Consider the following 13,052-nt stretch of genomic DNA (forward strand, 5'->3'; position numbering starts at 1 on the left):
GAGCAGAATAAATCTATATTTTAGCTTAAAATTGTGCTTTCATGGAATAATTCTAATGATGCAGGTGAAAATTTTTGGTAGAATAAGCTACTTTCATTGTACGTATATGTGGAAAGAATGACCTACTTACATCATATGTATGTTGGAAAGAGTGCTCTCTGATCTCTCTGACTCTTTGTGCCATATGTTAACATTAGCATTTCTAGGAATTCAAAATCCCACAGGGACTAAAACTTTCCACCCAGTTCTATGGCACGCCACTGGGATGCTTCTCTAATGCCAACTTGTTATTTCCAGGAGAATTACTCTGCTGTGTCTGGGAATTTATCAGTATCGTTTCATTTCTGGTGGTGGTGGTGATGTGTCGTGGAGTCAGTTCCGAGTCATAGCAACCCTGAACAGGGTTTCATTCCTAGGAGCTAATTAATAGAAGGCAATATATTAGGAGTCCTGGTGTGGCGCCAAAGGATAAGCACTCAACCTGCAGGTTGGTTTGAATTACCAAGCTGGCAGTTCAAATTCACCACCTGCTCCTTGGAAACCTTATATAGGGTAGCTGTAAGTTGGAACTGACTCGACAATACGTAACAACAATAACAACTCAAGTCCATGCATGCTTTTAAGGAATTTTTAAGCATGAAGCTTAAAAATACATTGTTGTGGTATAGTTCAAACTGATCTTATGGTCGAGTGTTAATAGCTACAATTTCGCTACTTTGTCCATTCAAATCTGTATGTATTTATTTTACTTTTTAACAAGGAATATCTTTAACAGATATTTAACTAGTAAGGTATTTCTTGAAAAGAATCTTGTCATGCTTGGCTTACCTGAACCAGAGTTTGTCCTTCAGCCCTTGAATTCCTCACCAAATGGTTATTAGTTGATGCTATGAATGAATGCTGCTGTCTATTATCTGCCTTGCTCACATTCTGGCTGTTGTGGAAACTCCCTGCTTCTTGGTATCCACTGTCGGAATAAGAATTCATTTGTGTTGAACTTCTTGAATTACCCAATGATCCTGCAGGAATGAAACCAACAGGAAAATTTCTTTATTATACACGTCTAAAACTCATTTTCAAGAAGAAAGTATTTAAAGCAAAATCCAGTACTTAAAAGATAACACAACAGACCCTCACTTTCATGGAGCGATGTCTGTTCTGGTGAGTAGAGGGTCCCTTGTTCTGGCTCTGACCGGATGAGATAGGTGTTAGAATGGACTGCGTCAGAAACTCTAGGTTTGCTCACACCAGTATTTGGCACATCTGTAAGAAGGGAAGTTTAATCAGTTATATTGATTGATAGTATTAAAGGAGAAATAAAACTTAGACATCTGTTACTAGCATCATATAATCTATAAAACTATTTTTACCTTAAACATTATAATCGTTTGAAATTGCATTCATATTAACATATCCCAAATTTACTCAGTTTATCAGCATATTTTGCTGAATTTCCTGAATGTTCTTATATTGATTACAAGTCTGAAATGAAATGTAAACTGGTTTTATTCTCCTTGGAAAAGTCCCTCCTGCACAGTTTTCTCTAAGAGGGCTAACATATGGAGAGTGAGAAAACGTAGTCAAGTGTCTAAAAACTGGATCTTCCAAATCCCAAACCTTTATAATACAAACTGACATAGTGTCCATATTATTGAGATTGGTAATGGAATCTCTGAACGTTGGGTCAGATTTTTATTTTTCATGATGTCTACAATTAAAAAAACTCTATATAGAATTCTTAGTGTTACAAACAATAAAAACTTTAATTTCTTATCATCTGCTTTTTTATTATTCCTTTATTCTTTTTCCAAATACAGACAAACCTAACCTAATAATTTTTTTCTTTTAACTAAGCTCACCTTTTTCATTATCTTGTCTTATTTTCAGCTGGACCATTAAGCAATCTTGAACTTAATCTTACATTTGTATTCCCATACCAACTTGCTTTCTATACTGTAAAATACAGGTGGTGTTGAACATGCCACCTTTTACCCAATTCCGTACAGATGCCCTCTTTCTTCTATTATCTTCAAAGTAGGTTTGCCCACCTTTATCAAAAGTGTTTCCTCAAATTTAATCTGTATGTTGCCAAACCTTTTTTTTTTTTAAGAATACTGCTTCACTCTTACTTCAAAGAGTTAAAATTAAGTCCATTTCACATTCTGAATTTAACACACGATCCTTAGGATTTCAATAGCATCATTCGTTTTTCCTTTCTGACTTTCTTCCTTAACTCATGTATTAAGGGTCAGGCCCGTGGAACCCAATGGTGAGAACAGAAAGCAGTTCAGGAAAAGGACACGGCTTTTGTCTGATTTGTTGTTGTATCCTCAGGATAGTGCTGTCACACACAGCTGTTGTTGTTAAGTGCTACTGAGTCGGTTCCAACTCATACTGAGTGACCCTGTATAGGGTTTCTGAGGAGCACCTCATGGGTTTGAACCCTAACCTTGTACTTAGTAGTCCTGTGCTTATCCTACAGCACCACACCAGGACTCTACAGCACACAGGAGGTACTCTCTATATATTTGCTGAGAGGACAAATTCCCATAAACAGTAGCAGTTTCCATTTTGAGTGCTGCTGATTCGAGCTGGTCCTGGTGTGGTGCTATGGGATAAAGCACTGGAGTGCCATGTCAGTTGGAAACACAAGGTCAGTGGTTCAAGTTTACCAGGTGTTCTTTCTAAACCCTATACAGGATCACTATGAGTCAGAACCAACTTGACGGCACTTAACAACAGCATTGAGCTATGGTTTTAGCTTATTGTGGTTAATGACGGCTATGTGGAACCAAGCCAACCTTTTAGACACTGCTGACTGAGCTAGCTTAGAAGGTGAATAAGGTTTAAGGGAAAAGTGGGAAATCCCCACAATGTTCTAAACCTGCAACTTGATGTGAAATTCAATCTAAGATTTTATTTTCTAGCCTCCAGAAAGATTGTGACATTCTTAACATTGTTCTAATAGCCTGTATCCTCATTTATAATTTGACAGTATACTTCTAGGTTGTATAGTTCTATGACAGCTCAGAATTCTTAAGTTTGGAATTTCAATATGGATTACAGATTGTATATGGCATCCATGGTACATGTTGAAACACGATCTGAGTTTCTGCCACACTGATAAAACCAAAAGTAATCTGCTTCATTTGTAAATCTTCTACTATTCGTTCTACTATACTTCCAGACTTCTAACAATTCTTATGTGGTAATCCTTGAAGAAGTTTTATTTAGGAGTATCTTAGTTATCTCGTGTTGCCATGAGACAAATACCACAAGTAAATGGTTTTAACAAAGAGAAATTACTCTCTTCTCTCAGTTATGGATGCCAGAATTCCAAATTCAGGCAGCCAGATCTAGAGGAAAACTTTATCTCTGTTGACTCTGGGAAAAGGTCCTTGTCTCCTATCAGCATCTATAGGCCCAGTATCCTTGGAGATCTCCTTATGTCTTGGCATCAATCTTCCTATAATCTGGAGCTTCACAGTGCAAGCACTCCAGGTCTACTGGACACACTCCTTTCTGGGTGGTAACATGTCCTTCCCGTGTGTGCACTTCTTTCTCTTTTTATCTTTGTATGATAATAGATGCTGCAGACCAAATCCCTGAGAAACTCCCTTGCATCTGATCAAGGCTGTAATGGTATTAAGTGGCATCAAGTCGGTTTTGATGCAGAGCGACCCAGTATAGGGTTTCCAAGGAGTGGCTAGTGAGTTTGAACTGCCAACCTTATGTACTGAGGTTGCGGTCTTGCACTTATCCTACAGTGCCAAACCAGGACTCCAAGGCCACTGTAGCCCATCCTTAATCCTCTTAATGGTTTTCACTTCAGATCACATCATAGGGGATCATCACATAACTATGACCTTACACCATTACATAATTGCCAAGTGGGGAGGGATGGCAGATTGACTGGCTATTACAAGAACAAGCAAGCTGTTCACCTGGGAGGAATCAAAGTAAGAAAAATCAGCCCTTCAGGACAAACTCCCTTCCAAGATGAAAACTCAAGGGGAACACATGAGCAAGTGTACACACGATGGTGACCATGTTGGTCTAATTCTGAGTGGAAGTGAGGGAAAGGCAGTAATGAATACAGGGGCTGAGCTTGACCTGTTGACCTTGAGATAAGAGAGAGAAGAGGGAGGGGCTAGTTGGTCCGAAATTTGGGGAGACTTGGGAACCACTAAGTCAATGGCCAATAACCTAGCCACTGGGTGCTAGAGCTAAGGAGTACACTGTCCAGCTGATATGAAGTGGAGGGAGGTACACAATAATGCCCAAACTTGCAGATAGTACCCATTTGAACTAGCTTGGATAGCTTGATGATCAAAACTCGACTAAAGGGAGATAAAAGTTTGATAAAGGAAGCAAATATAAATTGCTACAATTTGGAGAACTTGACCTTTGTAGTTGCTCAAAACACCAACCTAGAGGGAAGGAGTCTTCACATCAAGGATCAAGCCGATCCCCTCAGCACACAGGATTGGTAACCTAGACATTGGCTACCTAAAATGTGGGGGCTATAAAGGCACAAAGTCACTGACTTACTAGTTTTCAAGAGTGTGCTTAGTTTCAGAGTGGGGGCAGAGGAGGCTGGTAGAATCCTCACTGAATAGTTTTCATCTTGCCTAGATGGGTCAAATGAAAGGAGATGGGGATAGGATTCTTTTGATTCAATAGTGAGTAATTATTATCATAACTAATTGCAATGGTCACAACTATAAAGGGAGAAATTGTGTAACAAAAATGGGGCCGTAGTTAATCCTACATTCCAGGGACAGAACACCCTAGGACCATTGAGAGGGAAGAGCATGAGTGGCGCATGGAATCTTAACTAGAGAAGCAGGGATGGAGGCAGAGGTGATGGTATGGAGAGATAGAGCAGCTGAGGACTCTAGACTTATGGAAAGAGAAAGGCTGTGTGCCTGTGGGCAGGAGGCTGGCTTGCAAAATGTGCCCATTGTTTGTTTAAATGAATATATATATTCCTGTGTTATTTTTGTATATCCACAATATATATGTGAGATAAAATATGCTCAGTTGAGCGCAAAACTGATGTTCTGCCATGTAAATTATCACTCAATCCAAAATAAAAACTTTAAAAAAAAGGAATAGAATAACATTTATTGTCAAAAAGGACATTTTAATATCTATTTATTTAGTACAATACAGTCAGTGATAGGATAATGTCCATAAGCCTGTACAGAAAATTAGTTAATACCACTATTATTCAAATTTATGCACCAACAACTAAAAAATTGGTCGGTGCATAAATTTGCATAATAGTGGTATTAATGGAATAGAATTCATGATAAAATTGAAGAATTCAATCAACTTCTTTAGTATCAAATTGATCAAACATGCAATCAAGAAAAATTGATAATTAATGGTGATTGCAATGCAAAAATTGGAAACAAAGAAGAAGGATCGGTGGTTGGAAAATATGACTTGGCAATAGAAACAATTCTGGAGATCACATAATAGAATTTTGCATGATCAATAACTTATTCATTGCAAATACCTTTTTCAACAGCATAAACTGACTATGAACATGGACCTAGCCAGATGGAATACACAGGAATCAAGCTGATTACATCTGTGGGAAGAGACGGTGGGAACATTCAATATCATCAGTCAAACACAGGCCAGTGACAGACTGTGTAACAGACCATCAATTGCTCATATGCATGTTCAGGCTGAAGCTGAATAAAAGCAAATCAATGACACAAAATAAAAACAAACCAACGCATGACCATGAAGATACCCCACCCAAATTTAAAGACCATCTAAAGAACAGATTTGATGCATTAAAAACTAATGATTGTTATGAGCTAAATCTGACCAAGTTCAATAGATTCCTGTCAACCTGGGTTGAGACCTGGTTGGCCAACAGTAGGGCAAGACCTGGGCACTCCTGGGCCCAGAGGCAGGGAAGCGTCCAGCTGATATGAAGTGAGGGGAAGGCACAAGAACACCCATACTTGCAGATAGAACCCTTGACCTGGCTTCAACGGCTGGATGATCAGAACTTGACTACATGAAGAAAAAAAAAGAGGAAAAAAAGAGTAATTCACTACAGTGTGATGAATTTGACCAATACTTATGGATGTAGCAGCTCAAAAGAGGGAACAAAACTTTACAGAGAAGATCATTCCCACCCCTTCCATATACAGGATAGATGGGGACGGGCAACTTAGACACTGGCTTACCCAAAATGGGAAGGCTACAAAGGCAAGAAGTAACTAGCTTACACGCTTTCAAGAAGGAACCTGGTTCCAGAGGGTAAGGGGAAAGGTAGATGCTCCACTGAGAGGTATCCAACCTGTCTGGACGGGGCTGATGAAAGGAAATGGGGATAAGAGTCTTAGGGTCCAGTTAGTGAATAATTGCTATCAGGACTGACTGTGAGTGTTGCAAATGTAATGGTAGAAGTTTTGTAACAAAAGGTGGGGAGTGGCTGACTTTGCAGTCCAGGAGCAGAGGACCCTGGGACCATCAAGGGAGAGGAGTGGAGTGGGGGACCCTACCTAGTGAAGCAGTGACACCAGAGATGGAGGCAGAGACAATGATGTGGAGACATGGAATGGCTGGGGACTCAGGGAGGGAGAGGAGCTGTGTGCTGGTGGCCAGGGGGCAGCATCGTGGGGGTATATCTTTTGGTTATTTGATGATGCATGAAGGGGATTGTAACCATGGCAATGAAACGATATACGATAGCATGAATGTAAAACTAATGTTCTCCTATGTAAATTATCACATAATTCACAATAAAACATTAAAACAAAACAAAAAAACTGAACAGGAAATTTCAAAGGGTAGTTTGAGAAGACAACATTAAGTATAATGAACTGTACAAAGAAAACCTAAGGGGAAGAACATGCTCAGTGTTTCTCAAGCTGGAAAAACTGAGGAAAAAAATTCAACCCAAAATTGTCAACACTGAAGGATTCTATGGGCAAAATATTCAATGATGCAGAAAGCACCAGAAGACAGAAGGAAGGAATACAAAAAGTCACTGTACCAATGTACAAATGGTTTTGAAGGAAGAAGTCTAAGCTACACTGAAAGATTAGTGAAAAAAGGCCTCTACAAACTGACAAAATACAAATTGAAATCTTTCAACAAACAGATGCAGCACTGGAGGTGCTTACTTTGCTATACCAAGAAATTTGGAAAAGCTGGTCAACTAACTGGACAAGAACCATTCAAAAGAAAGATGACCCAAAAGAAATGTGTAAATCATTAAACAGTATCATTAATATCATGTGCAAATAAAATGTTGCTAAAGATAATTCAAAAGTGGTTGCAGTAACACATTAACAGATAGCTGCCAGAAATTCACACGAGGACAAGGGATATCACTGCTGATGTCAGATGGATCTTGGCTAAAAGCAGAGAACATGTGAAAGATGTTTACGTGTGTTTTATTGACTATGCAAAGACTTTTGACTAGGTGGCTCATAACAAACTATGGATAAAAATGTGAAGAATGGGTTTTTCAGAACACTTAATTGTGCTGAGAAAATGAGAAATGAGAAAACTGTACACAGAGCCAGGGGGCAGTTATTAGAAGAGAGAAGGGGGCACTGAAAGATTTAAAATCAGGAAAGGTGTCCATTGAAGTTGGTCTATCACACTCACTGTCACAAAATTTTATGAAAATGTATCAATAGAAAATTTTGTCTTCTGGGTATTCAAATCTTCATTTGGACATGAGCGTCTTGCTTGCTGTAGGCCAACAGGCTCAGGAGGAAGCTTAATTCCTACAGAGGTGCAGTAATGTTCCAATGCCTCCTATAGCTAAGAAGAAGAGTTCCAGGTCACATTCTGAAAGATTCCTGTGCAGTACTTTATCTGATGTACAAGATTCATTTCTATTGCAGTTAACATTACTACCAAAGTAAATGAGATGATTGGAAACTACTATTTCAAATTGAGACCATAAATTGGGATGAGGAAACATGATGCATAACAACGGTCTTTGGCCCATAGGAGACAGCTACAGATGGACACTGTCTGACAATTTAAGAATGTGGAGTTTGTTGACTCAAATATAAACTACTATGCACAGATAATGTGTTAACAGTTTGATTTAGGTGAAATTAAATGTAAGAGAAGGGGTGAAAGACAACAATGTTTCTTGAAACTATTTCCAGTCTCATTTTCCTTAGTATACCTACATTCTCTGGTTGTATACATACTTAATGTTATCTTTGAAATATCAAAACAATTCTTTAAACATTTTAATCATCTAGAAAGTGTGTGAAAAGCCTGGGAAAATAGAAACCACAAATGAAGTCCCTTTAAAAATCTCTCTATGTAGCAACTAATCTGTGTTGATGCTCATTGCACAATTGTGTCTGGCTAGAATCAATTTTCCAATTTAAGGATGCTTTTGATATGCATAAACTGGCATGTTTTGTTAAGTGCCATCAAGTTAGTTCTGACATACAAGGGCCCTATATAGGGTTTTTGAGAAGCAGGAGGTGAATTTGAACCATCTTCCTTACGGTCCAGTACTTAACCTATAGGGTCACACAGTGGCACAAATGTGCTCTATTTCGTTTCTACAATGACAAATCTGAAAATTATTTTAGTTTTGAATATCATTAGAATGCTTTCTCATTCACCGGTATTCTAAAATTCCTAAATTCTGTTAAAGAATCCAAAACTATAAAAATATTTTCAGAAAAAAACCCCCAACTAAATAGGGACTTTTACAAATAATCATTTAAAAACGAGTTTATTGTTTTTAATCTGGGTGCTAATTAAAATGCCCTTGTCATGCTTTCCATAAAAATTTATACTTTATACCCATAGAAGAAGGAGCTCTGGTAGTATTGGCTGAGATGGGTTACCAACCACAAGGTCAACAGTTAGAAACGACCAGTGGTTCTGCGGGAGAAAGATGAGGCATTCTGCTCCAAAGATCTACATCCTCAGAAACCCCGTGCAGGGTCACTATGAGTCGGAACCTACTCCACAGTACTTAACAACAACACCCATAGAAGGACAACTACAAAAATAGGCAGTTAAGAAATGAAAAAGCTGAGAAGAATTGGACCATACATGTAAAGTATGTAATAATGTATTTACCACATGTTGTTACTTTTAAACACCGTCACCTAGTTCTGAATCATAGCTGTATAATGGTGGTTTCTGAGACTCTAAAGCTTTCTCTCAAGGAGTGGCTGATGAGCTTGAATCATCAACCGTGTGGATTGCAGTCTAGTGCTTATCTTATAGAGCCACTGTGCACATACCTAACATAACAGTTGTTGTTGGTTGTGTACCTTAAAGTCAATTCTGACTCATAGAGACTCTGTATAGGGTTTCCAAGGCTATAAATCTTTACGGAAGCAGAAAACCTCATCTTTATCCCTTGGCTGGACTAGTGGATTTGAACTGCTGACCCTGTGGTTAGCAGTGTAACATGTAACCGCTATGCTACCAGGGTGATTGGTACTTATAAACATTTTTCTCTAGTTTTCTGAAGGACCATACATTTGATAAAAGGACTAAGCTTAAGGGCTCAAAAATCACTCCAATTTTTCTTTGAATAGCTTTTCTATTCATTTTGTGAAGACAAAAAAGTATTACAAAATTTAGAACAGGAAATATATGATAGTTAATAAAAAGGTAATGAAGATAAAAAACAAAACAAAAAAACTGAAATTAGAACAAACTAAAAAATGATATTTACTATGAGAAGAAATGAATGGTTCTTCTTAGTAAAGTTTTTCTGTATCTTCCCAATGGATTATATTTTGGGTGAAGAGTATCAAAATAAAGTTAAATGCAGTACAACTGTGGCATAAAAATGAAATGTGTAATTCTAGATGGTACTCTTTCCAGTTGTTTCCCAAGGTAACAATTATACACTAGGAAAGGTAGCTCTATGTGCTCAACAGGTAGAATGGAACAAGAGAACTTTCTTTCATATGTAACAATTTCTAGTTTAGTTAACTGTTTGAGTCAGTTTGAGTCAGTCCTGACTCATAGTGACACTGTATAGGGTTTCCAGGGAGGGGCTGTTAGGTTTCAACTGTCGACATGGTGGTTAACAGTCCTGTGCTTATCCTACAGCACCACACCAGGACTCTTTTAGAAAATTGTTGGTGTTGCTGTTAAGTACTGTCGAGTCAGTTCCAACACATAGTGACCCTGAACTACTGGCTTTGTGGTTCCAACAGACTTTGCAATTCAGCACATTAACCCACAGTGCCACACCAGGACTCTGTTATATGATAATAAAGGCTGAAGCTTTATTTTAATGAGCCTTTATTCACATATCACTAAAAACATAGGATAATTTTAGTATTTACCCCACATGTGTATCATTTGTTGTTGTTGTTAAGTGCTGTTGAGTTGCTTTGGACACACAGCAAACATGTACAGGGTTTCCAAGGAGTGGCTGGTGAGGTTGAACCAGAGACCTTTGAAGTTCAAACTGACCTTGAGGTTCAATGCTTATCCTATATCACCACACCGGGAGAGTCTGTTATATGGTGATAAAGGCTGAAACTGGATATTTGGCTTTTTATGCAAAATAGAAATTTGTGATATTTAAAATCTTTGGGGATTTTTTCATGTATCATGCCTAAGTGGTTTAAGAACATTCAGGTACAAGTGCACTAAAGCAAAATGCTAATTCATATCTGGTAGTGGCCCGTGTGTGTAGTGCTATATTCAATCTTGTACACGAATGGAAAGTTAGTATAAAGAATTGCATATAGAAAGTTAGTATATAGAGTCAGAACCTATACTGATTCCCAGCACAGGTAACAGGGATTCACTTAACAGGGATTCACTTAACAAAATATAAGTAAAATGACACACATTGGCTGGGAACCTGATGTCATCGCATAGTTGGGGGTCTTTCTACTATTTATATTAGGGCTAAGCTTCAGAGTATGGCCAACACTTTGCTGGCAGTAACATAGGACACTGTGATAGACTATGTTATCATTTCATTACCAAACACTTTCTTAAAAATGTTTCTTAAACCATGTATATATACAAGAAATGGTTTTCTTCAGTGGTTGTTGTTGTTATGTGCCGTGGAGTCGCTTCTGACTCATAGCGACCCTGTACAGGGTTTCCAAGGCTGTAAATCTTTACGGGAGCAGAACGCCTCATCTTTCTCCCGCGGAACAGCTGGTAGTTTCAAAACTGCTGACCCTGAGGTTCGCAGCCCAATTCGTAACCACTACGCTACCAGAGCTCCTTTAGTTGACACCATTTTTGTTATTAAGTAATGTCAAGTCAGTTCAAATTCATATGGACCCTGTATAGGGTTTCCAATCAGTGGTTGGTGGGTTTGAACCACCAACCTTGAGGCTATTAGTCCAGTACTTATCCTACAGTGCCACACAAGGATTCCAAGCTTGTATTGTTGTTGTTAAGTGTTGTCAAGTCAGTTTTGACTCATAGTAACTCTATACAGGGTTTCCAAGGAGCAGCTGGTGGGTTTGAATTGCTGACATTCTGGTCGTCAGGCCAGTACTTATCCTATAGCAACATATGTGCTTGTACTAGAAAGACTCAAATATGGCTAACTGCATCGGACTCCTATAAGTCCCTTAAACAGAAAGTGCTTCCACTCAGGTTATTTTTCCAGAATCGCTGAGGAAACCCAAACAATAAACTTGTAGGACGCGCTGTATTCTGGATTTACATGAAAGTTTTATATGGTGTCATTTACATATTCCTTTACACAAAATATTTTCTTAAAAGCAGAAAGAGTTAAAAGCTTGCAGATTCAATTTTCACGGTTAGACTATTTTATGGGTGATGCTATGTTCTTACCATGTCACAAACTTTTAGTGTTGCTAAGATCAATCAGCCATTTCAGGGGGTGCCAGTTTGACTGTCGAGTTCACCATCACCTTTCTCCAAATGTAATGGTTCTCAACCTTGGGTGCACACTGGAATCACTTGGGGTAGTGGTTGAGAAGGTGAGTTTAGAAACAGCTGCCTGAATACCACACAGAGATTTCAATTTAGTCTGGGTCACTGTCTGAACATTGGGATTTTTAAGATCGCCTTAATTGATTAAAATGTATAGCTCAGGTTGGGAATCTAAAGATTTGGACATTCACTGCTAGAATCAATTTCATTAGGGGATGTAAATTGGCTATCTAAAATTTTTATTTTGCTTTCTATATTTGTCAGTTAGAAGTATTTTAAAGAATTATTTAGATAGTTAGTAGTAGCTAGAGTAATCTGGCTACCCTGGAGTGACGCTTGTACTGAATAGGAAGAATAAACTCTGAACTCTTCTTGCTAATTGCCTGTTTTAGAGTAGTAAGTCAGTGGCTCTCAGATTTGACACTGAAATTACCTGGAGGAGCTCTGAAAACTACTGATGCCTGGTTCTCACTCCAGAACATCGGATTTAGTTATCTGGGGTGAGGCATGGGCATGGGGACTTTAAATAGAGTCCCATTAAAAAATTCAAAATCTGCCATGGAGTTAAAGCTCTGAGCAACCCTATAGGATAGAGGAGAACTGCCCCAGATGGTTTCCAAAGCTCCAAATCTTTATGGAAGTAGATTGCCACATCTTTCTTCTGTAAAGCAGCTGGTGGGTTTGAACTGCCAACTTTTCACTTAGCAGACAAGCGTTTTAACCAACACACCTAACAAAGGTCCATTGTTGTTGCTGTTAAGTGCCAATGAATCAGTTCCGACACAATGACCTTGTATGGTGTTTCTGAGGAGAGGCTGGTGAGTGTGAACCACTAACTCTGCAGTTCAAACTGACCCTGTAGTCAGATACTTGCCCTACAGCACCATACAAGGACTCCAAAAATGTCCACAGGTGACTCTAATGTGCAGCAATGTCTGGGAATCTCTGTAGTGAGATTACCTCTAATAGTGACGAAATCGTTTTTGTTTTTGTTTTCCCTGATTTTGGTGGTGGTGGTTGCATTTTTGGTGTTATCTGTTGCATTTTTGATGGTGTAAAAATGTAGCAGATCATTTTAGGTCACATGTGAAAACAGCAGAAAGTCAAACTGAAAAAAAAAAAAACTGCACAATTTTATT

The 13,052-nt window shown here is 38.5% G+C and overlaps 1 protein-coding gene across 2 annotated transcripts in view; it reads right to left on the reverse strand.

Annotated features, from left to right (window-relative positions):
* Positions 1 to 13,052, reverse strand: part of PKP4 (plakophilin 4) — a 191,020-nt gene that overhangs the window by 71,913 nt on the left and 106,055 nt on the right. For both annotated transcript variants that reach the window (XM_006872034.1, XM_006872033.1), the window contains exons 4-5: positions 1,132 to 1,263; positions 829 to 1,019 (exon numbers count right to left, since the gene is read on the reverse strand). In XM_006872034.1, the coding sequence (XP_006872096.1) occupies positions 829 to 1,019; positions 1,132 to 1,263 (323 nt within the window). The remainder of the gene's footprint in view (positions 1 to 828; positions 1,020 to 1,131; positions 1,264 to 13,052) is intronic.

The sequence above is a fragment of the Chrysochloris asiatica genome, unplaced genomic scaffold (genome assembly GCF_000296735.1).
Source record: "Chrysochloris asiatica unplaced genomic scaffold, ChrAsi1.0 scaffold00181, whole genome shotgun sequence".
NCBI lineage: Eukaryota > Metazoa > Chordata > Mammalia > Afrosoricida > Chrysochloridae > Chrysochloris > Chrysochloris asiatica.